The following is a 25,853-nucleotide window of genomic DNA, read 5'->3' on the forward strand; positions in this document are numbered from 1 at the left end:
GGAGACCACCTGAGTCAAGCCCTGAGAAAGAGGGGCAGGGGGAGACCGCCTGAGTCGAGCAGGGAGGGAGAGGAACCATGTCTGGCTCAGTCAGTGGAAAAGTGTGCTGGGACTCCTGAGGTGAGACAGTGCTGGCTGTGTCGACTTGGATTAGGGATTTGTTCAGTTCAGAAAAAAGCTCTTTCCCGGACGTCTTAACCACTTCTCGCCTGCCCTGTAAAGACGCACACTCCCCTGTCTCTTTAACTCAGCTGAGAATGGTTGAACTGGACCACTGATTTGTAGCCATTTCCATCATTTGTCTGGTTGACACTCGTACTCTCCACGTTTTGTGAGCTGGATGTTTGGTTTGTTAAACCTCTGTTTCAGATGAGCGAGTTTGGAGACCCCTGTGCAGGTGCAGAATCTGGCCAGCAGGGGGAGGCAGAGCCCCCAATCAGGAATCCGGTTTCCATTCAAGCCAGGTCACCTCCTCCCCTCTCTTTCTTCCCTCTCCCTCTCCCCCCCTCTCTCTCTCTCTTTCTGTCTCTCACTCTCCCCTCTCTCTCCTTTCCTCTCTCCCCTCTCCTGTGCAACCTCAGACGCTGAATCACCCCTCCCTTCCCTCTGGGCTCGATTCGTCAGCCTTCCTCAGTCAGGTCCGGTCCCTGCCCTGTGCGGCCGAGGCTGGGCTGGGTCAGTACGGCTTCTGTGACTCGAGAGACACAGCCCGGAGAGCGGTGGTGCGTGAGCACACACGAGCCGGATCACGCGCCACAGCCCCGGCACCAGCTGCTCCACTCTCCCACAGCTCTTTGTGTACAGAAGAGCCTCCTGTATCGAAGTTTTAGTTCAAAACCCTATCCCATTTCCAGGGGTCCCAGACTGGGAGCTCCCCGAATTCTACATTGACTGGAGCACAGAACCCCCCCCCCCACCCCATAAAACCGAAGTGCAGCCAGCGTCTGTCCTGTAATCTGCCAGCCCATCTGTCCAAAGTCTTTCTCAAACTGCAGGGGACGAAGCTGATCAAACAGAGGCAGAATCACATATTAACCAAGACACACAGGTCATCGTGTCCTGCTCATCGTGAGCCACTGCGCTGGCCCGTCAGCCTCTGGGTCAGTGCCTATCGATCAGTGCCTGTGGGTCAGTGCCTATTGATCGGTGCCTGTTGGTGAGCTCCTGTGGGTCAGTGCCTATCGATCGGTGCCTGTTGGTGAGCTCCTCTGGGTCAGTACCTATCGATCAGTGCCTGTTGGTGAGCTCCTGTGGGTCAGTGCCTATCGATCAGTGCCTGTTGGTGAGCTCCTGTGGGTCAGTGCCTATCGATCAGTGCCTGTGGGTCAGTGCCTATCGATCATTGCCTGTTGGTGAGCTCCTGTGGGTCAGTGCCTATCGATCAGTGCCTGTGGGTCAGTGCCTATCGATCGGTGCCTGTTGGTGAGCTCCTGTTGGTCAGTGCCTATCGATCGGTGCCTGTGGATCAGTACCTATTGATCGGTGCTTGTTGGTGAGCTCCTGTGGGTCAGTGCCTATCGATCAGTGCCTGTGGGTCAGTGCCTATTGATTGGTGCCTGTTGGTGAGCTCCTGTGGGTCAGTGCCTATTGATCGGTGCCTGTTGGTGAGCTCCTGTGGGTCGGTGCCTATCGATCAGTTCCTGTGGGTCAGTGCCTATTGATCAGTGCCTGTTGGTGAGCTCCTGTGGGTCAGTGCCTATTGATCGGTGCCTGTTGGTGAGCTCCTGTGGGTCAGTGCCTATCGATCAGTGCCTGTGGGTCAGTGCCTATTGATTGGTGCCTGTTGGTGAGCTCCTGTGGGTCAGTGCCTATTGATCGGTGCCTGTTGGTGAGCTCCTGTGGGTCAGTGCCTATCGATCAGTTCCTGTGGGTCAGTGCCTATTGATCGGTGCCTGTTGGTGAGCTCCTGTGGGTCCGTGCCTATCGATCAGTGCCTGTTGGTGAGCTCCTGTGGGTCAGTGCCTATTGATCGGTGCCTGTTGGTGAGCTCCTGTGGGTCAGTGCCTATTGATCGGTGCCTGTGGATCAGTACCTATTGATCGGTGCTTGTTGGTGAGCTCCTGTGGGTCAGTGCCTATTGATCAGTGCCTGTGGGTCAGTGCCTATTGATCAGTTCCTGTGGGTCAGTACCTATTGATCGGTGCCTGTTGGTGAGCTCCTGTGGGTCAGTGCCTATCGATCAGTGCCTGTGGGTCAGTACCTATTGATCGGTGCCTGTTGGTGAGCTCCTGTGGGTCAGTGCCTATCGATCGGTGCCTATCGATCGGTGCCTGTTGGTGAGCTCCTGTGGGTCGTTTAACCAACAAATACACCAGAATTGGCCATTTACTGGTTCTTACCCGATTAATCAGTAGAATTCTGTATTAATACAGTTCTGAGTAAATCAACAGAGCCATGTATCAGCTGGTGCCTGCTCCCACCATCGTGTTTTCACTCTCTGTACTCCATTCATATGAACTGCCAGTACCACACACACTCTCTAGTGTACCACACACAATCCCTAGTGTACCACACACACTCTCTAGTGTACCACACACAATCCCTAGTGTACCACACACACTCTCTAGTGTACCACACACAATCCCTAGTGTACCACACACAATCCCTAGTGTACCACACACACTCTCTAGTGTACCACACACAATCCCTAGTGTACCACACACACTCTCTAGTGTACCACACACAATCCCTAGTGTACCACACACACTCTCTAGTGTACCACACACAATCCCTAGACTCGTTGAAGTTGTGTTGAAATCCAGCACAGGGACCTCAGGACCCGCCCACTGATGCCATCGGTTCCGAGATCCTTCCTGACTTTTGTCAAACATTGAGGATCAAACTCGGCCCTGATGGAACCAGTGAGTTCCCTGGTTTCTCCTCTAAAGCCACGCTTGTCGAAGCAAAGGTCAAAACAGTGTAGTTCATCAGCCAGCCCTGCGTGTTAAACCCTGTTGACTACATCACCTGTGTTTCTGGAGAGATTACCACTGTAATCCCCAGAACTCATTCATTCCACTCACATTAGTAGAACTGAGCCCAGCTGTGATTCTCTCTTTACACTTTAATTGTGTCTTCCTATTTTCTGCTCTATCTTCTTGTGAAGCAAAGTACTTCTGGCCCAGACTCATTAAAGGCTTCTTTCTTTATTGAATAATTACTGAACACTGCAGGATCTTCAGGGATCTGGTTAATCAAGGTTTATTCTCTGAACACACCTGAACGGGTTTCGTAGGACTCTCAGTATCTTCACAGAGAGATACAGACCTAAAAGCGATGTCTGTGAGTTCATCCAGATTGTCAGAGGACTCTGAGAAGCCAGACCAGTGTGTCCCTCAGCCATGCAGAGCCTTGTTTGCACGCACACACAGTCTCTCTCTCTCGCACACACACTCTCACAGTCTCTCTCACACACAGTATCACACACACAATCACAGTCTCACACACACTCACACAGTCTCTCTCACACACAGTGTCACACACGCACACACGCACACACGCACACACGCACACACACTCTCGGGCTCCACACTGCCAGCGGTCCTGGATAAAAGCCCAGACAGAGCCCAGTGCCGCAGACAGGCTGTGCTCCGCAGACGGGCTCGGACTGACTCTCAGGAATGGGGCTGACCGGCTGCTTGGTTCTGCTGGCCCTGGTTCTGGCTGTGATTGGATTTCTGACCTGGAGCAGGAGGAATTCGAGGTGCCGGCTGCCCCCCGGACCCACACCCCTCCCACTGCTGGGAAACATCCTGCAGATGGACAAGGACGCCCCATTCGAGAGCTTCGTCAGGGTGAGTGTGGGAGAGTGTGAGGCTAACTAGGAGTTTGTCAGAGAGTGGCAGTGTGTTTCTGAAACCTCTCTCTCTCTCTCAGCTCAGTGAGCGCTATGGGCCTGTGCTCACTGTGTACCTGGGAGGGCAGAGGACGGTGGTTCTGGTCGGGTACGAGGCGGTCCGGGACGCGCTGCTGCAGCAGTCCGACGACTTCACTGGCCGAGCGCCTTTCCCCTTCCTGCAGTGCCTGACCAAGGGCTACGGTCAGTGCGTGCCCACCGGCCTGACAGACCCCACAAACTCCTGAGTCCTCCAGTTCTCTTCACAGGCGCCACGACGCCGCGCAGCGCGCCAGAACGACGGGATTGTGGGTTGCCGTTCTGTGCACCTTGACCGGCCAGTCCCCTCTCTCGCTGCCTCTCCCAGGTCTGGCCATCAGCAATGGGCAGCGCTGGCAGCAGCTGCGCGGGTTCACAGTGAACACACTCCGAGACCTGGGCATGGGGAGGAGACGCCTGGAGGAGCAGATACAGGAGGAGAGCCAGCACCTGAGGACAGCACTGGAGGACACACAGGGTTAATACAGACACTGACTGGACACTCCAGTACATTAACACTGCACTGAGAGAGAGAGGGGTTCATACACACACACTGACTGGACACTCCAGTACATTAACACTGCACTGAGAGAGAGAGGGGTTAATACACACACACTGACTGGACACTCCAGTACATGAACACTGCACTGAGAGAGAGAGGGGTTAATACAGACACACTGACTGGACACTCCAGTACATTAACACTGCACTGAGAGAGAGAGGGGTTAATACACACACACTGACTGGACACTCCAGTACATTAACACTGCACTGAGAGAGAGAGGGGTTCATACACACACACTGACTGGACACTCCAGTACATTAACACTGCACTGAGAGAGAGAGGGGTTAATACACACACACTGACTGGACACTCCAGTACATGAACACTGCACTGAGAGAGAGAGGGGTTAATACAGACACACTGACTGGACACTCCAGTACATGAACACTGCACTGAGAGAGAGAGGGGTTAATACACACACACTGACTGGACACTCCAGTACACTAACACTGCACTGAGAGAGAGAGGGGTTAATACACACACACTGACTGGACACTCCAGTACATTAACACTGCACTGAGAGAGAGAGGGGTTAATACAGACACACTGACTGGACACTCCAGTACACTAACACTGCACTGAGAGAGAGAGGGGTTAATACAGACACACTGACTGGACACTCCAGTACACTAACACTGCACTGAGAGAGAGAGGGGTTAATACAGACACACTGACTGGACACTCCAGTACATTAACACTGCACTGAGAGAGAGGGGTTCATACACACACTGACTGGACACTCCAGTACATGAACACTGCACTGAGAGAGAGAGGGGTTAATACAGACACACTGACTGGACACTCCAGTACATTAACACTGCACTGAGAGAGAGAGGGGTTCATACAGACACACTGACTGGACACTCCAGTACATGAACACTGCACTGAGAGAGAGAGGGGTTAATACACACACACTGACTGGACACTCCAGTACATGAACACTGCACTGAGAGAGAGAGGGGTTAATACAGACACACTGACTGGACACTCCAGTACATTAACACTGCACTGAGAGAGAGAGGGGTTCATACAGACACACTGACTGGACACTCCAGTACATGAACACTGCACTGAGAGAGAGAGGGGTTAATACAGACACACTGACTGGACACTCCAGTACATGAACACTGCACTGAGAGAGAGAGGGGTTAATACACACTCACTGACTGGACACTCCAGTACATTAACACTGCACTGAGAGAGAGAGGGGTTAATACACACACACTGACTGGACACTCCAGTACATTAACACTGCACTGAGAGAGAGAGGGGTTAATACAGACACACTGACTGGACACTCCAGTACATTAACACTGCACTGAGAGAGAGGGGTTAATACAGACACACTGACTGGACACTCCAGTACATTAACACTGCACTGAGAGAGAGAGGGGTTCATACAGACACACTGACTGGACACTCCAGTACATTAACACTGCACTGAGAGAGAGAGGGGTTAATACACACACACTGACTGGACACTCCAGTACATGAACACTGCACTGAGAGAGAGAGGGGTTAATACAGACACACTGACTGGACACTCCAGTACATTAACACTGCACTGAGAGAGAGGGGTTAATACAGACACACTGACTGGACACTCCAGTACATTAACACTGCACTGAGAGAGAGAGGGGTTCATACAGACACACTGACTGGACACTCCAGTACATTAACACTGCACTGAGAGAGAGAGGGGTTAATACACACACACTGACTGGACACTCCAGTACATTAACACTGCACTGAGAGAGAGAGGGGTTAATACACACACACTGACTGGACACTCCAGTACATTAACACTGCACTGAGAGAGAGAGGGGTTAATACAGACACACTGACTGGACACTCCAGTACATTAACACTGCACTGAGAGAGAGGGGTTAATACACACACACTGACTGGACACTCCAGTACATTAACACTGCACTGAGAGAGAGAGGGGTTAATACACACACACTGACTGGACACTCCAGTACATTAACACTGCACTGAGAGAGAGAGGGGTTAATACAGACACACTGACTGGACACTCCAGTACATTAACACTGCACTGAGAGAGAGAGGGGTTAATACACACACACTGACTGGACACTCCAGTACATTAACACTGCACTGAGAGAGAGAGGGGTTAATACAGACACACTGACTGGACACTCCAGTACATTAACACTGCACTGAGAGAGAGAGGGGTTAATACACACACTGACTGGACACTCCAGTACATTAACACTGCACTGAGAGAGAGAGGGGTTAATACACACACACTGACTGGACACTCCAGTACATTAACACTGCACTGAGAGAGAGAGGGGTTAATACAGACACACTGACTGGACACTCCAGTACATTAACACTGCACTGAGAGAGAGAGGGGTTAATACAGACACACTGACTGGACACTCCAGTACATTAACACTGCACTGAGAGAGAGAGGGGTTAATACACACACACTGACTGGACACTCCAGTACATTAACACTGCACTGAGAGAGAGAGGGGTTAATACAGACACACTGACTGGACACTCCAGTACATTAACACTGCACTGAGAGAGAGAGGGGTTAATACAGACACACTGACTGGACACTCCAGTACATTAACACTGCACTGAGAGAGAGAGGGGTTCATACACACACACTGACTGGACACTCCAGTACATGAACACTGCACTGAGAGAGAGAGAGAGGGGTTAATACAGACACACTGACTGGACACTCCAGTACATGAACACTGCACTGAGAGAGAGAGAGAGGGGTTAATACAGACACACTCACTACACACTCCAGTACATTAACACTGCACTGAGAGAGAGAGGGGTTAATACACACACACTGACTGGACACTCCAGTACATTAACACTGCACTGAGAGAGAGAGGGGTTAATACAGACACACTGACTGGACACTCCAGTACATGAACACTGCACTGAGAGAGAGAGGGGTTCATACAGACACACTGACTGGACACTCCAGTACATTAACACTGCACTGAGAGAGAGAGAGGGGTTAATACACACACACTGACTGGACACTCCAGTACATGAACACTGCACTGAGAGAGAGAGGGGTTAATACAGACACACTGACTGGACACTCCAGTACATTAACACTGCACTGAGAGAGAGAGGGGTTAATACAGACACACTGACTGGACACTCCAGTACATTAACACTGCACTGAGAGAGAGAGGGGTTAATACAGACACACTGACTGGACACTCCAGTACATGAACACTGCACTGAGAGAGAGAGGGGTTAATACACACACACTGACTGGACACTCCAGTACATTAACACTGCACTGAGAGAGAGGGGTTAATACACACACACTGACTGGACACTCCAGTACATGAACACTGCACTGAGAGAGAGAGGGGTTAATACAGACACACTGACTGGACACTCCAGTACATTAACACTGCACTGAGAGAGAGGGGTTAATACACACACACACTGACTGGACACTCCAGTACATTAACACTGCACTGAGAGAGAGAGGGGTTAATACACACACACTGACTGGACACTCCAGTACATTAACACTGCACTGAGAGAGAGAGGGGTTAATACAGACACACTGACTGGACACTCCAGTACATTAACACTGCACTGAGAGAGAGAGGGGTTAATACAGACACACTGACTGGACACTCCAGTACATGAACACTGCACTGAGAGAGAGAGGGGTTAATACACACACACTGACTGGACACTCCAGTACATGAACACTGCACTGAGAGAGGGAGAGAAGGTTCCTATTGTTGTTCTCAGATGGTTCTGCTCCTCTCTCCTCTCCCCCCCCAAGGGAGCCCCTGTGACCCCACCTTCATCCTAAGCCGGGCCGTGTCCAACGTGGTCAGCAGGCTGCTGTTCGGACAGCGCTTTGACTACGCTGACCAGCGCTTCCTGAGGATGGTGCAGCTGCTGCACAAGATCCTGCGCTCCATCAGCGGGAGCTGGGGGCAGGTCTGGCCTGGGGCAGAGGGGCTGGGGCAGGTCTGGACTGGGGCAGAGGGGCTGGGGCAGGTCTGGACGGGGGCAGGTCTGGACGGGGGCAGAGGGGCTGGGGCAGGTCTGGCCTGGGGCAGAGGGGCTGGGGCAGGTCTGGCCTGGGGCAGAGGGGCTGGGGGCAGGTCTGGACTGGGGCAGAGGGGCTGGGGCAGGTCTGGACGGGGGCAGGTCTGGACTGGGGCAGAGGGGCTGGGGGCAGGTCTGGACTGGGGCAGAGGGGCTGGGGCAGGTCTGGCCTGGGGCAGGTCTGGACTGGGGCAGAGGGGCTGGGGGCAGGTCTGGCCTGGGGCAGGTCTGGACTGGGGCAGAGGGGCTGGGGGCAGGTCTGGACTGGGGCAGAGGGGCTGGAGCAGGTCTAGACTGGGGCAGGTCTGGACTGGGGCAGAGGGGCTGGGGGCAGGTCTGGCCTGGGGCAGAGGGGCTGGGGCAGAGGGGCTGGGGGCAGGTCTGGACGGGGGCAGGTCTGGACTGGGGCAGAGGAGCTGGGGCAGGTCTGGACTGGGGCAGAGGGGCTGGGGCAGGTCTGGACGGGGGCAGGTCTGGACTGGGGCAGAGGGGCTGGGGGCAGGTCTGGACTGGGGCAGAGGGGCTGGGGGCAGGTCTGGACTGGGGCAGAGGGGCTGGGGCAGGTCTGGCCTGGGGCAGAGGGGCTGGGGGCAGGTCTGGACTGGGGCAGAGGGGCTGGGGGCAGGTCTGGACTGGGGCAGAGGGGCTGGGGCAGGTCTGGACGGGGGCAGGTCTGGACTGGGGCAGAGGGGCTGGAGCAGGTCTAGACTGGGGCAGGTCTGGACTGGGGCAGAGGGGCTGGGGCAGGTCTGGACGGGGGCAGGTCTGGACTGGGGCAGAGGGGCTGGGGGCAGGTCTGGACTGGGGCAGAGGGGCTGGGGCAGAGGGGCTGGGGGCAGGTCTGGACGGGGGCAGGTCTGGACTGGGGCAGAGGAGCTGGGGCAGGTCTGGACTGGGGCAGAGGGGCTGGGGGCAGGTCTGGACTGGGGCAGAGGGGCTGGGGCAGGTCTGGACGGGGGCAGGTCTGGACTGGGGCAGAGGGGCTGGGGGCAGGTCTGGACTGGGGCAGAGGGGCTGGGGGCAGGTCTGGACTGGGGCAGAGGGGCTGGGGCAGGTCTGGCCTGGGGCAGGTCTGGACTGGGGCAGAGGGGCTGGGGGCAGGTCTGGCCTGGGGCAGAGGGGCTGGGGCAGGTCTGGACTGGGGCAGAGGGGCTGGGGGCAGGTCTGGACTGGGGCAGAGGGGCTGGAGCAGGTCTAGACTGGGGCAGGTCTGGACTGGGGCAGAGGGGCTGGGGGCAGGTCTGGCCTGGGGCAGAGGGGCTGGGGCAGAGGGGCTGGGGGCAGGTCTGGACGGGGGCAGGTCTGGACTGGGGCAGAGGAGCTGGGGCAGGTCTGGACTGGGGCAGAGGGGCTGGGGCAGGTCTGGACGGGGGCAGGTCTGGACTGGGGCAGAGGGGCTGGGGGCAGGTCTGGACTGGGGCAGAGGGGCTGGGGCAGGTCTGGCCTGGGGCAGGTCTGGACTGGGGCAGAGGGGCTGGGGGCAGGTCTGGCCTGGGGCAGAGGGGCTGGGGGCAGGTCTGGACTGGGGCAGAGGGGCTGGAGCAGGTCTAGACTGGGGCAGGTCTGGACTGGGGCAGAGGGGCTGGGGGCAGGTCTGGCCTGGGGCAGAGGGGCTGGGGCAGAGGGGCTGGGGGCAGGTCTGGACGGGGGCAGGTCTGGACTGGGGCAGAGGAGCTGGGGCAGGTCTGGACTGGGGCAGAGGGGCTGGGGCAGGTCTGGACGGGGGCAGGTCTGGACTGGGGCAGAGGGGCTGGGGGCAGGTCTGGACTGGGGCAGAGGGGCTGGGGCAGAGGGGCTGGGGGCAGGTCTGGACGGGGGCAGGTCTGGACTGGGGCAGAGGGGCTGGGGCAGAGGGGCTGGGGCAGGTCTGGCCTGGGGCAGAGGGGCTGGGGCAGGTCTAGACTGGGGCAGGTCTGGACTGGGGCAGAGGGGCTGGGGCAGAGGGGCTGGGGGCAGGTCTGGCCTGGGGCAGAGGGGCTGGGGCAGGTCTAGACTGGGGCAGGTCTGGACTGGGGCAGAGGGGCTGGGGCAGGTCTGGACGGGGGCAGGTCTGGCCTGGGGCAGAGGGGCTGGGGCAGGTCTGGACGGGGGCAGGTCTGGCCTGAGGCAGAGGGGCTGGGGCAGGTCTGGACGGGGGCAGGTCTGGTCTGGGGCAGAGGGGCTGGGGCAGGTCTAGAATGGGGCAGGTCTGGACTGGGGCAGAGGGGCTGGGGGCAGGTCTGGACGGGGGCAGGTCTGGCCTGAGGCAGAGGGGCTGGGGCAGGTCTGGACTGGGGCAGAGGGGCTGGGGGCAGGTCTGGCCTGAGGCAGAGGGGCTGGGGCAGGTCTGGACGGGGGCAGGTCTGGCCTGAGGCAGAGGGGCTGGGGCAGGTCTGGACTGGGGCAGAGGGGCTGGGGGCAGGTCTGGCCTGGGGCAGAGGGGCTGGGGCAGGTCTGGACTGGGGCAGAGGGGCTGGGGGCAGGTCTGGCCTGGGGCAGAGGGGCTGGGGCAGGTCTGGACTGGGGCAGAGGGGCTGGGGGCAGGTCTGGACTGGGGCAGAGGGGCTGGGGGCAGGTCTGGACTGGGGCAGAGGGGCTGGGGCAGGTCTGGCCTGGGGCAGGTCTGGACTGGGGCAGAGGGGCTGGGGGCAGGTCTGGACTGGGGCAGAGGGGCTGGGGCAGGTCTGGCCTGGGGCAGGTCTGGTCTGGGGCAGAGGGGCTGGGGGCAGGTCTGGACTGGGGCAGAGGGGCTGGGGCAGGTCTGGCCTGGGGCAGAGGGGCTGGGGCAGGTCTGGCCTGGAGCAGGTCTGGCCTGGGGCAGAGGGGCTGGGGGCAGGTCTGGTCTGGGGCAGAGGGGCTGGGGGCAGGTCTGGTCTGGGGCAGGTCTGGACTGGGGCAGAGGGGCTGGGGCAAGTCTGGCCTGGGGCAGAGGGGCTGGGGCAGGTCTGGACTGGGGCAGAGGGGCTGGAGCAAGTCTGGCCTGGGGCAGAGGGGCTGGGGGCAGGTCTGGCCTGGGGCAGGTCTGGCCTGGGGCAGAGGGGCTGGGGGCAGGTCTGGACGGGGGCAGGTCTGGCCTGGGGCAGAGGGGCTGGGGGCAGGTCTGGTCTGGGGCAGGTCTGGACTGGGGCAGAGGGGCTGGGGGCAGGTCTGGATGGGGGCAGAGGGGCTGGGGCAGGTCTGGACTGGGGCAGGTCTGGCCTGGGGCAGAGGGGCTGGGGGCAGGTCTGGACGGGGGCAGGTCTGGACTGGGGCAGAGGGGCTGGGGCAGGTCTGGCCTGGGGCAGGTCTGGACTGGGGCAGAGGGGCTGGGGGCAGGTCTGGACTGGGGCAGGTCTGGACTGGGGCAGAGGGGCTGGGGGCAGGTCTGGATGGGGGCAGAGGGGCTGGGGCAGGTCTGGACTGGGGCAGGTCTGGCCTGGGGCAGAGGGGCTGGGGGCAGGTCTGGACGGGGGCAGGTCTGGACTGGGGCAGAGGGGCTGGGGGCAGGTCTGGACGGGGGCAGGTCTGGACTGGGGCAGAGGGGCTGGGGGCAGGTCTGGACTGGGGCAGGTCTGGCCTGGGGCAGAGGGGCTGGGGCAGGTCTGGTCTGGGGCAGAGGGGCTGGGGCAGGTCTGGTCTGGGGCAGAGGGGCTGGGGGCAGGTCTGGACGGGGGCAGGTCTGGTCTGGGGCAGAGGGGCTGGGGCAGGTCTGGACGGGGGCAGGTCTGGACTGGGGCAGAGGGGCTGGGGGCAGGTCTGGACTGGGGCAGAGGGGCTGGGGCAGGTCTGGACGGGGGCAGGTCTGGACTGGGGCAGAGGGGCTGGGGGCAGGTCTGGACTGGGGCAGGTCTGGCCTGGGGCAGAGGGGCTGGGGCAGGTCTGGTCTGGGGCAGAGGGGCTGGGGGCAGGTCTGGACTGGGGCAGAGGGGCTGGGGGCAGGTCTGGACGGGGGCAGGTCTGGTCTGGGGCAGAGGGGCTGGGGCAGGTCTGGACGGGGGCAGGTCTGGACTGGGGCAGAGGGGCTGGGGGCAGGTCTGGACTGGGGCAGGTCTGGACTGGGGCAGAGGGGCTGGGGCAGGTCTGGACGGGGGCAGGTCTGGACTGGGGCAGAGGGGCTGGGGGCAGGTCTGGACGGGGGCAGGTCTGGACTGGGGCAGAGGGGCTGGGGGCAGGTCTGGACTGGGGCAGGTCTGGACTGGGGCAGAGGGGCTGGGGCAGGTCTGGACGGGGGCAGGTCTGGACTGGGGCAGAGGGGCTGGGGGCAGGTCTGGACTGAGGCAGAGGGGCTGGGGCAGGTCTGGCCTGGGGCAGAGGGGCTGGGGGCAGGTCTGGCCTGGGGCAGAGGGGCTGGGGCAGGTCTGGCCTGGGACAGAGGGGCTGGGGGCAGGTCTGGACGGGGGCAGGTCTGGTCTGGGGCAGAGGGGCTGGGGCAGGTCTGGACGGGGGCAGGTCTGGACTGGGGCAGAGGGGCTGGGGGCAGGTCTGGACTGGGGCAGGTCTGGACTGGGGCAGAGGGGCTGGGGCAGGTCTGGACGGGGGCAGGTCTGGACTGGGGCAGAGGGGCTGGGGGCAGGGCTGGACTGAGGCAGAGGGGCTGGGGCAGGTCTGGCCTGGGGCAGAGGGGCTGGGGGCAGGTCTGGACGGGGGCAGGTCTGGTCTGGGGCAGAGGGGCTGGGGGCAGGTCTGGACGGGGGCAGGTCTGGACTGGGGCAGAGGGGCTGGGGGCAGGTCTGGCTGGGGCAGAGGGGCTGGGGGCAGGTCTGGACTGGGGCAGAGGGGCTGGGGGAGGTCTGGACGGGGGCAGGTCTGGTCTGGGGCAGAGGGGCTGGGGGCAGGTCTGGACGGGGGCAGGTCTGGCCTGGGGCAGAGGGGCTGGGGCAGGTCTGGCCTGGGGCAGAGGGGCTGGGGGCAGGTCTGGACTGGGGCAGAGGGGCTGGGGCAGGTCTGGCCTGGGGCAGAGGGACTGGGGCAGAGGGGCTGGGGCAGGTCTGGCCTGGGGCAGAGGGGCTGGGGCAGGTCTAGATTGGGGCAGGTCTGGACTGGGGCAGAGGGGCTGGGGCAGGTCTGGACGGGGGCAGGTCTGGACTGGGGCAGAGGGGCTGGGGCAGGTCTGGCCTGGCGCAGAGGGGCTGGGGGCAGGTCTGGACTGGGGCAGAGGGGCTGGGGGCAGGTCTGGACTGAGGCAGAGGGGCTGGGGGCAGGTCTGGCCTGGGGCAGAGGGGCTGGAGCAGGTCTGGACGGGGGCAGGTCTGGTCTGGGGCAGAGGGGCTGGGGCAGGTCTGGACTGGGGCAGAGGGGCTGGGGCAGGTCTGGACTGGGGCAGAGGGGCTGGGGCAGGTCTGGTCTGGGGCAGAGGGGCTGGGGCAGGTCTGGACGGGGGCAGGTCTGGACTGGGGCAGAGGGGCTGGAGCAGGTCTGGACGGGGGCAGGTCTGGTCTGGGGCAGAGGGGCTGGGGCAGGTCTGGCCTGGGGCAGAGGGGCTGGGGGTAGGTCTGGACGGGGGCAGGTCTGGCCTGGGGCAGAGGGGCTGGGGCAGGTCTGGCCTGGGGCAGAGGGGCTGGGGGCAGGTCTGGACGGGGGCAGGTCTGGCCTGGGGTAGAGGGGCTGGGGCAGGTCTGGCCTGGGGCAGAGGGGCTGGGGCAGGTCTGGACGGGGGCAGGTCTGGACTGGGGCAGAGGGGCTGGGGCAGGTCTGGTCTGGGGCAGGTCTGGACTGGGGCAGAGGGGCTGGAGCAGGTCTAGACTGGGGCAGGTCTGGACTGGGGCAGAGGGGCTGGGGCAGGTCTGGACGGGGGCAGGTCTGGTCTGGGGCAGAGGGGCTGGGGCAGGTCTGGACGGGGGCAGGTCTGGACTGGGGCAGAGGGGCTGGAGCAGGTCTGGACGGGGGCAGGTCTGGTCTGGGGCAGAGGGGCTGGGGCAGGTCTGGTCTGGGGCAGAGGGGCTGGGGCAGGTCTGGCCTGGGGCAGAGGGGCTGGGGGTAGGTCTGGACGGGGGCAGGTCTGGCCTGGGGCAGAGGGGCTGGGGCAGGTCTGGCCTGGGGCAGAGGGGCTGGGGGCAGGTCTGGACGGGGGCAGGTCTGGCCTGGGGCAGAGGGGCTGGGGCAGGTCTGGCCTGGGGCAGAGGGGCTGGGGCAGGTCTGGACGGGGGCAGGTCTGGACTGGGGCAGAGGGGCTGGGGCAGGTCTGGTCTGGGGCAGGTCTGGACTGGGGCAGAGGGGCTGGAGCAGGTCTAGACTGGGGCAGGTCTGGACTGGGGCAGAGGGGCTGGGGCAGGTCTGGATGGGGGCAGGTCTGGCCTGGGGCAGAGGGGCTGGGGCAGGTCTGGACGGGGGCAGGTCTGGACTGGGGCAGAGGGGCTGGGGCAGGTCTAGACTGGGGCAGGTCTGGACTGGGGCAGAGGGGCTGGGGCAAGTCTGGACTGAGGCAGAGGGGCTGGGGGCAGGTCTGGTCTGGGGCAGAGGGGCTGGGGCAGGTTTGGACTGGGGCAGAGGGGCTGGAGCAGGTCTAGACTGGGGCAGGTCTGGACTGGGGCAGAGGGGCTGGGGCAGGTCTGGTCTGGGGCAGAGGGGCTGGGGCAGGTCTGGATTGGGGCAGAGGGGCTGGAGCAGGTCTAGACTGGGGCAGGTCTGGACTGGGGCAGAGGGGCTGGGGGCAGGTCTGGATGGGGGCAGGTCTGGCCTGGGGCAGAGGGGCTGGGGGCAGGTCTGGACTGAGGCAGAGGGGCTGGGGGCAGGTCTAGACTGGGGCAGGTCTGGACTGGGGCAGAGGGGCTGGGGCAAGTCTGGACTGAGGCAGAGGGGCTGGGGCAGGTCTGGTCTGGGGCAGGTCTGGACTGGGGCAGAGGGGCTGGGGCAAGTCTGGACTGAGGCAGAGGGGCTGGGGGCAGGTCTGGTCTGGGGCAGAGGGGCTGGGGCAGGTCTAGACTGGGGCAGGTCTGGACGGGGGCAGGTCTGGACTGGGGCAGAGGGGCTGGGGCAGGTCTGGATGGGGGCAGGTCTGGACTGGCGCAGAGGGGCTGGAGCAGGTCTGGACGGGGGCAGGTCTGGACTGGGGCAGAGGGGCTGGGGGCAGGTCTGGTCTGGGGCAGAGGGGCTGGGGCAGGTCTAGACTGGGGCAGGTCTGGACTGGGGCAGAGGGGCTGGGGGCAGGTCTGGACGGGGGCAGGTCTGGACTGGGGCAGAGGGGCTGGGGCAGGTCTGGACTGGGGCAGAGGGGCTGGGGGCAGGTCTGGATGGGGGCAGGTCTGGACTGGGGCAGAGGGGCTGGGGGCAGGTCTGGACTGAGGCAGAGGGGCTGGGGCAGGTCTAGACTGGGGCAGGTCTGGACTGGGGCAGAGGGGCTGGGGCAGGTCTGGCCTGGCGCAGAGGGGCTGGGGGCAGGTCTGGACTGGGGCAGAGGGGCTGGGGGAAGGTCTGGACTGAGGCAGAGGGGCTGGGGGCAGGTCTGGCCTGGGGCAGAGGGGCTGGAGCAGGTCTGGACGGGGGCAGGTCTGGTCTGGGGCAGAGGGGCTGGGGCAGGTCTGGACGGGGGCAGGTCTGGACTGGGGCAGAGGGGCTGGGGCAGGTCTGGACTGGGGAAGAGGGGCTGGGGCAGGTCTGGACGGGGGCAGGTCTGGTCTGGGGCAGAGGGGCTGGGGCAGGTCTGGACGGGGGCAGGTCTGGACTGGGGCAGAGGGGCTGGAGCAGGTCTGGACGGGGGCAGGTCTGGTCTGGGGCAGAGGGGCTGGGGCAGGTCTGGCCTGGGGCAGAGGGGCTGGGGGCAGGTCTGGACGGGGGCAGGTCTGGTCTGGGGCAGAGGGGCTGGGGCAGGTCTGGTCTGGGGCAGAGGGGCTGGGGCAGGTCTGGCCTGGGGCAGAGGGGCTGGGGGCAGGTCTGGACGGGGGCAGGTCTGGCCTGGGGCAGAGGGGCTGGGGCAGGTCTGGCCTGGGGCAGAGGGGCTGGGGCAGGTCTGGTCTGGGGCAGAGGGGCTGGGGCAGGTATGGCCTGGGGCAGAGGGGCTGGGGGCAGGTCTGGACGGGGGCAGGTCTGGCCTGGGGCAGAGGGGCTGGGGCAGGTCTGGCCTGGGGCAGAGGGGCTGGGGCAGGTCTGGACGGGGGCAAGTCTGGACTGGGGCAGAGGGGCTGGGGCAGGTCTGGCCTGGGGCAGAGGGGCTGGGGCAGGTCTGGTCTGGGGCAGGTCTGGACTGGGGCAGAGGGGCTGGAGCAGGTCTAGACTGGGGCAGGTCTGGACTGGGGCAGAGGGGCTGGGGCAGGTCTGGATGGGGGCAGGTCTGGCCTGGGGCAGAGGGGCTGGGGCAGGTCTGGACGGGGGCAGGTCTGGACTGGGGCAGAGGGGCTGGGGCAGGTCTAGACTGGGGCAGGTCTGGACTGGGGCAGAGGGGCTGGGGCAAGTCTGGACTGAGGCAGAGGGGCTGGGGGCAGGTCTGGTCTGGGGCAGAGGGGCTGGGGCAGGTCTGGACTGGGGCAGAGGGGCTGGAGCAGGTCTAGACTGGGGCAGGTCTGGACTGGGGCAGAGGGGCTGGGGCAGGTCTGGACTGGGGCAGGTCTGGTCTGGGGCAGAGGGGCTGGGGCAGGTCTGGATTGGGGCAGAGGGGCTGGAGCAGGTCTAGACTGGGGCAGGTCTGGACTGGGGCAGAGGGGCTGGGGGCAGGTCTGGATGGGGGCAGGTCTGGCCTGGGGCAGAGGGGCTGGGGGCAGGTCTGGACTGAGGCAGAGGGGCTGGGGGCAGGTCTAGACTGGGGCAGGTCTGGACTGGGGCAGAGGGGCTGGGGCAAGTCTGGACTGAGGCAGAGGGGCTGGGGCAGGTCTGGTCTGGGGCAGGTCTGGACTGGGGCAGAGGGGCTGGGGCAAGTCTGGACTGAGGCAGAGGGGCTGGGGGCAGGTCTGGTCTGGGGCAGAGGGGCTGGGGCAGGTCTAGACTGGGGCAGGTCTGGACTGGGGCAGAGGGGCTGGGGGCAGGTCTGGACGGGGGCAGGTCTGGACTGGGGCAGAGGGGCTGGGGCAGGTCTGGATGGGGGCAGGTCTGGACTGGCGCAGAGGGGCTGGGGCAGGTCTGGACGGGGGCAGGTCTGGACTGGGGCAGAGGGGCTGGGGGCAGGTCTGGTCTGGGGCAGAGGGGCTGGGGCAGGTCTAGACTGGGGCAGGTCTGGACTGGGGCAGAGGGGCTGGGGGCAGGTCTGGACGGGGGCAGGTCTGGACTGGGGCAGAGGGGCTGGGGCAGGTCTGGACTGGGGCAGAGGGGCTGGGGGCAGGTCTGGATGGGGGCAGGTCTGGACTGGGGCAGAGGGGCTGGGGGCAGGTCTGGACTGAGGCAGAGGGGCTGGGGCAGGTCTAGACTGGGGCAGGTCTGGACTGGGGCAGAGGGGCTGGGGCAAGTCTGGACTGAGGCAGAGGGGCTGGGGGCAGGTCTGGTCTGGGGCAGAGGGGCTGGGGCAGGTCTGGACTGGGGCAGAGGGGCTGGAGCAGGTCTAGACTGGGGCAGGTCTGGACTGGGGCAGAGGGGCTTGGGCAGGTCTGGACGGGGGCAGGTCTGGACTGGGGCAGAGGGGCTGGGGCAGGTCTGGCCTGGCGCAGAGGGGCTGGGGGCAGGTCTGGACTGGGGCAGAGGGGCTGGGGGCAGGTCTGGACTGAGGCAGAGGGGCTGGGGGCAGGTCTGGCCTGGGGCAGAGGGGCTGGGGCAGGTCTGGCCTGGGGCAGGTCTGGACTGGCGCAGAGGGGCTGGGGGCAGGTCTGGACGGGGGCAGGTCTGGACTGGGGCAGAGGGGCTGGGGCAGGTCTGGACTGGGGCAGAGGGGCTGGGGGCAGGTCTGGACGGGGGCAGGTCTGGACTGGGGCAGAGGGGCCGGGGGAAGTCTGGACTGAGGCAGAGGGGCTGGGGGCAGGTCTGGTCTGGGGCAGAGGGGCTGGGGCAGGTCTGGACTGGGGCAGAGGGGCTGGAGCAGTTCTAGACTGGGGCAGGTCTGGACTGGGGCAGAGGGGCTGGGGGCAGGTCTGGATGGGGGCAGGTCTGGCCTGGGGCAGAGGGGCTGGGGGCAGGTCTGGACTGGGGCAGAGGGGCTGGGGCAGGTCTGGACTGAGGCAGAGGGGCTGGGGCAGGTCTAGACTGGGGCAGGTCTGGACTGGGGCAGAGGGGCTGGGGCAAGTCTGGACTGAGGCAGAGGGGCTGGGGGCAGGTCTGGACTGGGGCAGAGGGGCTGGGGCAGGTCTGGACTGGGGCAGAGGGGCTGGCGCAGGTCTAGACTGGGGCAGGTCTGGACTGGGGCAGAGGGGCTGGGGGCAGGTCTGGCCTGGGGCAGAGGGGCTGGGGGCAGGTCTGGACTGGGGCAGAGGGGCTGGAGCAGGTCTAGACTGGGGCAGGTCTGGACTGGGGCAGAGGGGCTGGGGGCAGGTCTGGACTGGGGCAGAGGGGCTGGGGCAGGTCTGGACGGGGGCAGGTCTGGACTGGGGCAGAGGGGCTGGGGGCAGGTCTGGACGGGGGCAGGTCTGGACTGGGGCAGAGGGGCTGGGGCAAGTCTGGACTGAGGCAGAGGGGCTGGGGGCAGGTCTGGTCTGGGGCAGAGGGGCTGGGGCAGGTCTGGACTGGGGCAGAGGGGCTGGAGCAGGTCTAGACTGGGGCAGGTCTGGACTGGGGCAGAGGGGCTGGGGGCAGGTCTGGACTGGGGCAGAGGGGCTGGGGGCAGGTCTGGACGGGGGCAGGTCTGGACTGGGGCAGAGGGGCTGGGGGCAGGTCTGGATGGGGGCAGAGGGGCTGGAGCAGGTCTAGACGGGGGCAGGTCTGGACTGGGGCAGAGGGGCTGGGGGCAGGTCTGGACGGGGGCAGGTCTGGACTGAGGCAGAGGGGCTGGGGGCAGGTCTGGACGGGGGCAGGTCTGGACTGGGGCAGAGGGGCTGGGGGCAGGTCTGGACGGGGGCAGGTCTGGACTGGGGCAGAGGGGCTGGGGGCAGGTCTGGACGGGGGCAGGTCTGGACTGGGGCAGAGGGGCTGGGGCAGGTCTGGACGGGGGCAGGTCTGGACTGGGGCAGAGGGGCTGGGGGCAGGTCTGGACGGGGGCAGGTCTGGACTGGGGCAGAGGGGCTGGGGCAGGTCTAGACTGGGGCAGGTCTGGACTGGGGCAGAGGGGCTGGGGCAAGTCTGGACTGAGGCAGAGGGGCTGGGGGCAGGTCTGGTCTGGGGCAGAGGGGCTGGGGCAGGTCTGGACTGGCGCAGAGGGGCTGGGGGCAGGTCTGGACTTGGGCAGAGGGGCTGGGGCAGGTCTGGACGGGGGCAGGTCTGGACTGGGGCAGAGGGGCTGGGGGCAGGTCTGGACTGGGGCAGAGGGGCTGGGGCAGGTCTGGACTGGGGCAGAGGGGCTGGGGCAGGTCTAGACTGGGGCAGGTCTGGACTGGGGCAGAGGGGCTGGGGCAAGTCTGGACTGAGGCAGAGGGGCTGGGGCAGGTCTGGACGGGGGCAGGTCTGGACTGGGGCAGAGGGGCTGGGGGCAGGTCTGGACGGGGGCAGGTCTGGACTGGGGCAGAGGGGCTGGGGGCAGGTCTGGACTGGGGCAGAGGGGCTGGGGCAGGTCTGGACTGGGGCAGAGGGGCTGGGGCAGGTCTAGACTGGGGCAGGTCTGGACTGGGGCAGAGGGGCTGGGGCAAGTCTGGACTGAGGCAGAGGGGCTGGGGGCAGGTCTGGTCTGGGGCAGAGGGGCTGGGGGCAGGTCTGGACTGGGGCAGAGGGGCTGGAGCAGGTCTAGACTGGGGCAGGTCTGGACTGGGGCAGAGGGGCTGGGGGAAGGTCTGGACGGGGGCAGGTCTGGACTGGGGCAGAGGGGGTGGGGGCAGGTCTGAACGGGGGCAGGTCTGGCCTGGGGCAGAGGGGCTGGGGCAGGTCTGGTCTGGGGCAGGTCTGGACTGGCGCAGAGGGGCTGGGGCAAGTCTGGACTGAGGCAGAGGGGCTGGGGCAGGTCTGGCCTGGGGCAGGTCTGGACTGGCGCAGAGGGGCTGGGGGCAGGTCTGGACGGGGGCAGGTCTGGACTGGGGCAGAGGGGCTGGGGGCAGGTCTGGACGGGGGCAGGTCTGGCCTGGGGCAGAGGGGCTGGGGGCAGGTCTGGCCTGGGGCAGAGGGGCTGGGGGCAGGTCTGGACGGGGGCAGGTCTGGACTGGGGCAGAGGGGCTGGGGGCAGGTCTGGCTGGGGCAGTGTGTCTGTAGCTCTGTGTGTCTGTCCTGTGCCCTCCAGCTGTATAACCTGTTCCCCTGGCTGCTGGAGCGCCTGCCCGGGCCGCACGAGGAGATGTTCTCTGGCGCGGAGGAGGTGCGCCAGTTCGTGGAGGAGAGAGTCGGGGAGCATCAGGAGACCCTGAGCGCTCACGGCCCCCGGGACTTCATCGACTGCTTCCTGCTCAGGATGCAGCAGGTGGCCCCCCCTGCGGGCCGGCGACGCACACTGCCACAAGTTGACAGTCCAAACATGTCGAGGGATATCAGCATAAAACACAAAGCTGTGTTAACAGAGAGGCGCACTGTCAGTCTGCCGGGAGATCACACACTGGGAGCGGGAGTGGGAATTCTGGTTCCCTGTCCATGTCATGACCTTCTCCTGCTCCTCCTCCTCCTCCAGGAGCGGGACAACCCCTCCTCCGAGTTCCACAGGGACAACCTGGTGTCCACAGTGCTGAACCTGCTGCTGGCTGGGACGGAGACCACCAGCACCACGCTGAGATACGCCCTCCTGCTCCTCATCAAGTACCCCCACGTGCAGGGTGAGGCCGCGGGGTGCGAGAGGGGTCACGGGGTCGAGGGGAGGACGCCCCGCCCAGCTGTCCTGCTTGATAGAGTTGCAGTCCAGCTGCTTCTTTCAGGAGGTTCTACTGTACACAGAGGGTGGTGGGGGTGTGGAACAATCTGCCCAGCCCTGTTGTTGAAGCTGATACCCCAGCTTCTCTCCTGACACAGCTGGATGAGCCCCTCCCATCCGGATAGGAGGCTCTTCTGTACACAGAGGGTGGTGGGGGTGGGGAACAAGCTGCCCAGCCCTGTTGTTGAAGCTGATACCCCGGCTTCTCTCCTGACACAGCTGGGTGAGCTCCTCCAGTCAGGACAGGAGGCTCTTCTGTACACAGAGGGGGTGGGGGTGTGGAACAAGCTGCCCAGCCCTGTGGTTGAAGCCAGTACTCTGGCTCCTCTCCAGACACAGCTGGGATCTCTGGGTCATTAAGCAAGTTGGTACCGATTGTGCTGGATGGTTCCTCCCACTCCTGTCCCAGAGAGCCAGTGGCCGGAAATCGTCCGGATGACACACAGCTCCCCACGCACAGGGGCGCCCCCTGGAGGTGAGGGTTATTCCCAGCTCCCCACGTACAGGGGCGCCCCCTGGAGGTGAGGGTTATTCCCAGCTCCCCACGTACAGGGGCGCCCCCTGGAGGTGAGGGTTATTCCCAGCTCCCCACGCACAGGGGCGCCCCCTGGGTCTGGCGCTGCCGAGCTCAGGCAGAGAGGATGGCTCCCCGTGCTCCCAGCGTTCCCAGTCCTGCTGTTTCTCCTCAGAGATGGCCCAGCGGGAGATTGACGCGGCGGTCGGCAGGGAGCGCCCCCCGGCGATGGAAGACCGGCGCTCACTGCCCTTCACGGACGCCGTGGTCCACGAGGTGCAGAGGCTGCTGGACGTGGTGCCCATGAGCATGCCGCAGATCGCCATGCGAGACATCTCCTTCCGGGGGTATACCATCCCACAGGTCAGGGCCCCACTGCCCCCGGCCTCGCACCCCTGCCCACACCGGCCTGGGCCCCTGTCCTCGAACCCCTGCCCACACTGGCCTGGGCCCCCGGCCTCGCACCCCTGCCCACACTGCCCCCGGCCTCGCACCCCTGCCCACACTGCCCCTGGCCCTCGCACCCCTGCCCACACTGCCCCTGGCCCTCGCACCCCTGTCCACACTGCCCCCGGCCTCGCACCCCTGTCCACACCGGCCTGGACCCCCGGCCTCGCACCCCTGCCCACACTGCCCCTGGCCTCGCACCCCTGTCCACACTGCCCCCGGCCTCGCACCCCTGTCCACACCGGCCTGGGACCCTGTCCTCGAACCCCTGCCCACACTGGCCTGGGCCCCCGGCCTCGCACCCCTGTCCACACTGCCCCCGGCCTCGCACCCCTGTCCACACCGGCCTGGACCCCCGGCCTCGCACCCCTGCCCACACTGCCCCTGGCCTCGCACCCCTGTCCACACTGCCCCCGGCCTCGCACCCCTGTCCACACCGGCCTGGACCCCCGGCCTCGCACCCCTGCCCACACTGCCCCTGGCCCTCGCACCCCTGTCCACACCGGCCTGGGCCCCTGGCCCTCGCACCCCTGCCCACACTGCCCCCGGCCCTCGCACCCCTGCCCACACTGCCCCCGGCCTCGCACCCCTGCCCACACTGCCCCCGGCCTCGCACCCCTGTCCACACCGGCCTGGGCCCCCGGCCTCGCACCCCTGTCCACACTGCCCCCGGCCTCGCACCCCTGTCCACACCGGCCTGGGACCCTGTCCTCGAACCCCTGCCCACACTGGCCTGGGCCCCCGGCCTCGCACCCCTGTCCACACTGCCCCCGGCCTCGCACCCCTGTCCACACCGGCCTGGGCCCCCGGCCTCGCACCCCTGCCCACACTGCCCCTGGCCCTCGCACCCCTGTCCACACCGGCCTGGGCCCCCGGCCTCGCACCCCTGTCCACACTGCCCCCGGCCTTGCACCCCTGCCCACACTGCCCCTGGCCCTCGCACCCCTGTCCACACCGGCCTGGGCCCCCGGCCTCGCACCCCTGTCCACACTGCCCCCGGCCTTGCACCCCTGCCCACACTGCCCCTGGCCCTCGCACCCCTGTCCACACCGGCCTGGGCCCCCGGCCTCGCACCCCTGTCCACACTGCCCCTGGCCTCGCACCCCTGTCCACACTGCCCCCGGCCTCGCACCCCTGTCCACACCGGCCTGGACCCCGGCCTCGCACCCCTTTCCACACTGCCCCTGGCCTCGCACCCCTGCCCACACTGCCCCTGGCCCTCGCACCCCTGTCCACACCGGCCTGGGCCCCCGGCCTCGCACCCCTGTCCACACTGCCCCTGGCCTTGCACCCCTGCCCACACTGCCCCTGGCCCTCGCACCCCTGTCCACACTGCCCCTGGCCCTCGCACCCCTGTCCGCTGGTGGTCAGTCTCTCCTCCTCCTGTCCCCAGGGCACTGTGGTGATCCCCCTCCTGCACTCTGTCCTGCGCGACTCGGCCTACTGGCCGTCGCCCCGCGCCTTCGACCCCGGACACTTCCTGGACCAGAACGGAGGCTTCAAGAGAAACCCGGCGTTCCTGCCCTTCTCCGCAGGTACCAGCAGGCTCGCGGTGCTGTGCTGACAGGACCACACTCCACAGAGCTCTGTGCTGACAGAACAGGACACTGCAGCTCTGCTGAGCTCTGTGCTGACAGGACCACACTCCACAGAGCTCTGTGCTGATGGACAGAACCGGACAGTGGAGCTCTGCAGAGCTCTGTGCTGACAGAACAGGACACTGCAGCTCTGTTGAGCTCTGTGCTGACAGAACCACACTCTGCAGAGCTCTGTGCTGATGGACAGAACCGGACACTGCAGCTCTGCAGAGCTCTGTGCTGACAGAACAGGACACTGCAGCTCTGCTGAGCTCTGTGCTGACAGAACCACACTCCGCAGAGCTCTGTGCTGATGGACAGAACCGGACAGTGGAGCTCTGCAGAGCTCTGTGCTGACAGAACCGGACACTACAGCTCTGCAGAGCTCTGTGCTGACAGAACCACACTCCGCAGAGCTCTGTGCTGATGGACAGAACCGGACAGTGGAGTTCTGCAGAGCTCTGTGCTGACAGAACTGCACTCCACAGAGCTCTGTGCTGACAGAACCGGACACTACAGCTCTGCAGAGCTCTGTGCTGACAGAACCACACTCTGCAGAGCTCTGTGCTGATGGACAGAACCCGACAGTGGAGCTCCGCAGAGCTCTGTGCTGACAGAACCGGACACTGCAGCTCTGTGCCGAGTGCTGGGAGCTGCACTCACTGGGCTCTCCTGTGTCCCAGGGAAGCGCTCCTGTGTGGGAGAGCCCCTGGCCCGGATGGAGCTCTTCCTGTTCCTGGCCTCGCTGCTGCAGAGATTCTCTTTCTCTGCCCCGCTGGGGCCCGACTCGGTCGACATCCGCCCCAACCTCAGCGCCATCGCCAACCTGCCCCGGCCCTACCAGCTGATCGCCAGGCCACGGTGAGGCGGCGCCAGGCTGGGGGGGACCCCCCACCAGCCACCACAGAGACAGACAACAAGCGTCACAAACTGACGAACCCCAAGGGTACAGGTTTACTCCTGTCCACAGGAAGTCATCTCTTCACATGGGACTGTAATTTCTGGCTGAGCAATATCAGCACACTGTCAGTGATATCAATATACTGTCGCTTGGCAATATCAGCACACTGTCAGTGATATCAGCACACTGTCAGTGATATCAACATACTGTCGCTTGGCAATATCAGCACACTGTCAGTGATATCAGCACACTGTCAGTGATATCAATATACTGTCGCTTGGCAATATCAGCACACTGTCAGTGATATCAGCACACTGTCAGTGATATCAATATACTGTCGCTTGGCAATATCAGCACACTGTCAGTGATATCAATATACTGTCAGTGATATCAATATACTGTCGCTTGGCAATATCAGCACACTGTCAGTGATATCAATATACTGTCGCTTAGCAATATCAGCACACTGTCAGTGATATCAGCACACTGTCAGTGATATCAATATACTGTCGCTTGGCAATATCAGCACACAGTCAGTGATATCAATATACTGTCGCTTGGCAATATCAGCACACTGTCAGTGATATCAATATACTGTCGCTTAGCAATATCAGCACACTGTCAGTGATATCAGCACACTGTCAGTGATATCAATATACTGTCGCTTGGCAATATCAGCACACTGTCAGTGATATCAATATACTGTCGCTTGGCAATATCAGCACACTGTCAGTGATATCAATATACTGTCGCTTAGCAATATCAGCACACTGTCAGTGATATCAATATACTGTCGCTTGGCAATATCAGCACACTGTCAGTGATATCAATATACTGTCGCTTGGCAATATCAGCACACTGTCAGTGATATCAATATACTGTCGCTTAGCAATATCAGCACACTGTCAGTGATATCAGCACACTGTCAGTGATATCAATATACTGTCGCTTGGCAATATCAGCACACTGTCAGTGATATCAGCACACTGTCAGTGATATCAATATACTGTCGCTTGGCAATATCAGCACACTGTCAGTGATATCAGCACACCGTCAGTGATATCAATATACTGTCACTTAGTGATATCCAATACTCAATAACTAGTCA

At 63.8% G+C, this 25,853-nt stretch overlaps 1 protein-coding gene across 1 annotated transcript; it reads left to right on the forward strand.

Annotated features, from left to right (window-relative positions):
- Positions 1-3,126: 3,126 nt before the first annotated feature.
- On the forward strand, positions 3,127-24,845 carry LOC148828944 (cytochrome P450 2C23-like). The gene is made up of 9 exons (XM_088922802.1): positions 3,127-3,794; positions 3,877-4,039; positions 4,203-4,352; positions 8,248-8,408; positions 20,689-20,865; positions 21,070-21,211; positions 21,996-22,183; positions 23,661-23,802; positions 24,528-24,845. The coding sequence occupies exons 1-9, from the start codon at positions 3,621-3,623 to the stop codon at positions 24,707-24,709; spliced, it is 1,479 nt and encodes a 492-aa protein (XP_088778928.1). The 5' UTR covers positions 3,127-3,620; the 3' UTR covers positions 24,710-24,845.
- The last annotated feature ends 1,008 nt before the right edge of the window (positions 24,846-25,853 follow it).

The sequence above is a fragment of the Atractosteus spatula genome, chromosome 8, assembly GCF_055471065.1.
Source record: "Atractosteus spatula isolate fAtrSpa1 chromosome 8, fAtrSpa1.hap1, whole genome shotgun sequence".
Taxonomy (NCBI): Eukaryota; Metazoa; Chordata; class Actinopteri; order Semionotiformes; family Lepisosteidae; genus Atractosteus; species Atractosteus spatula.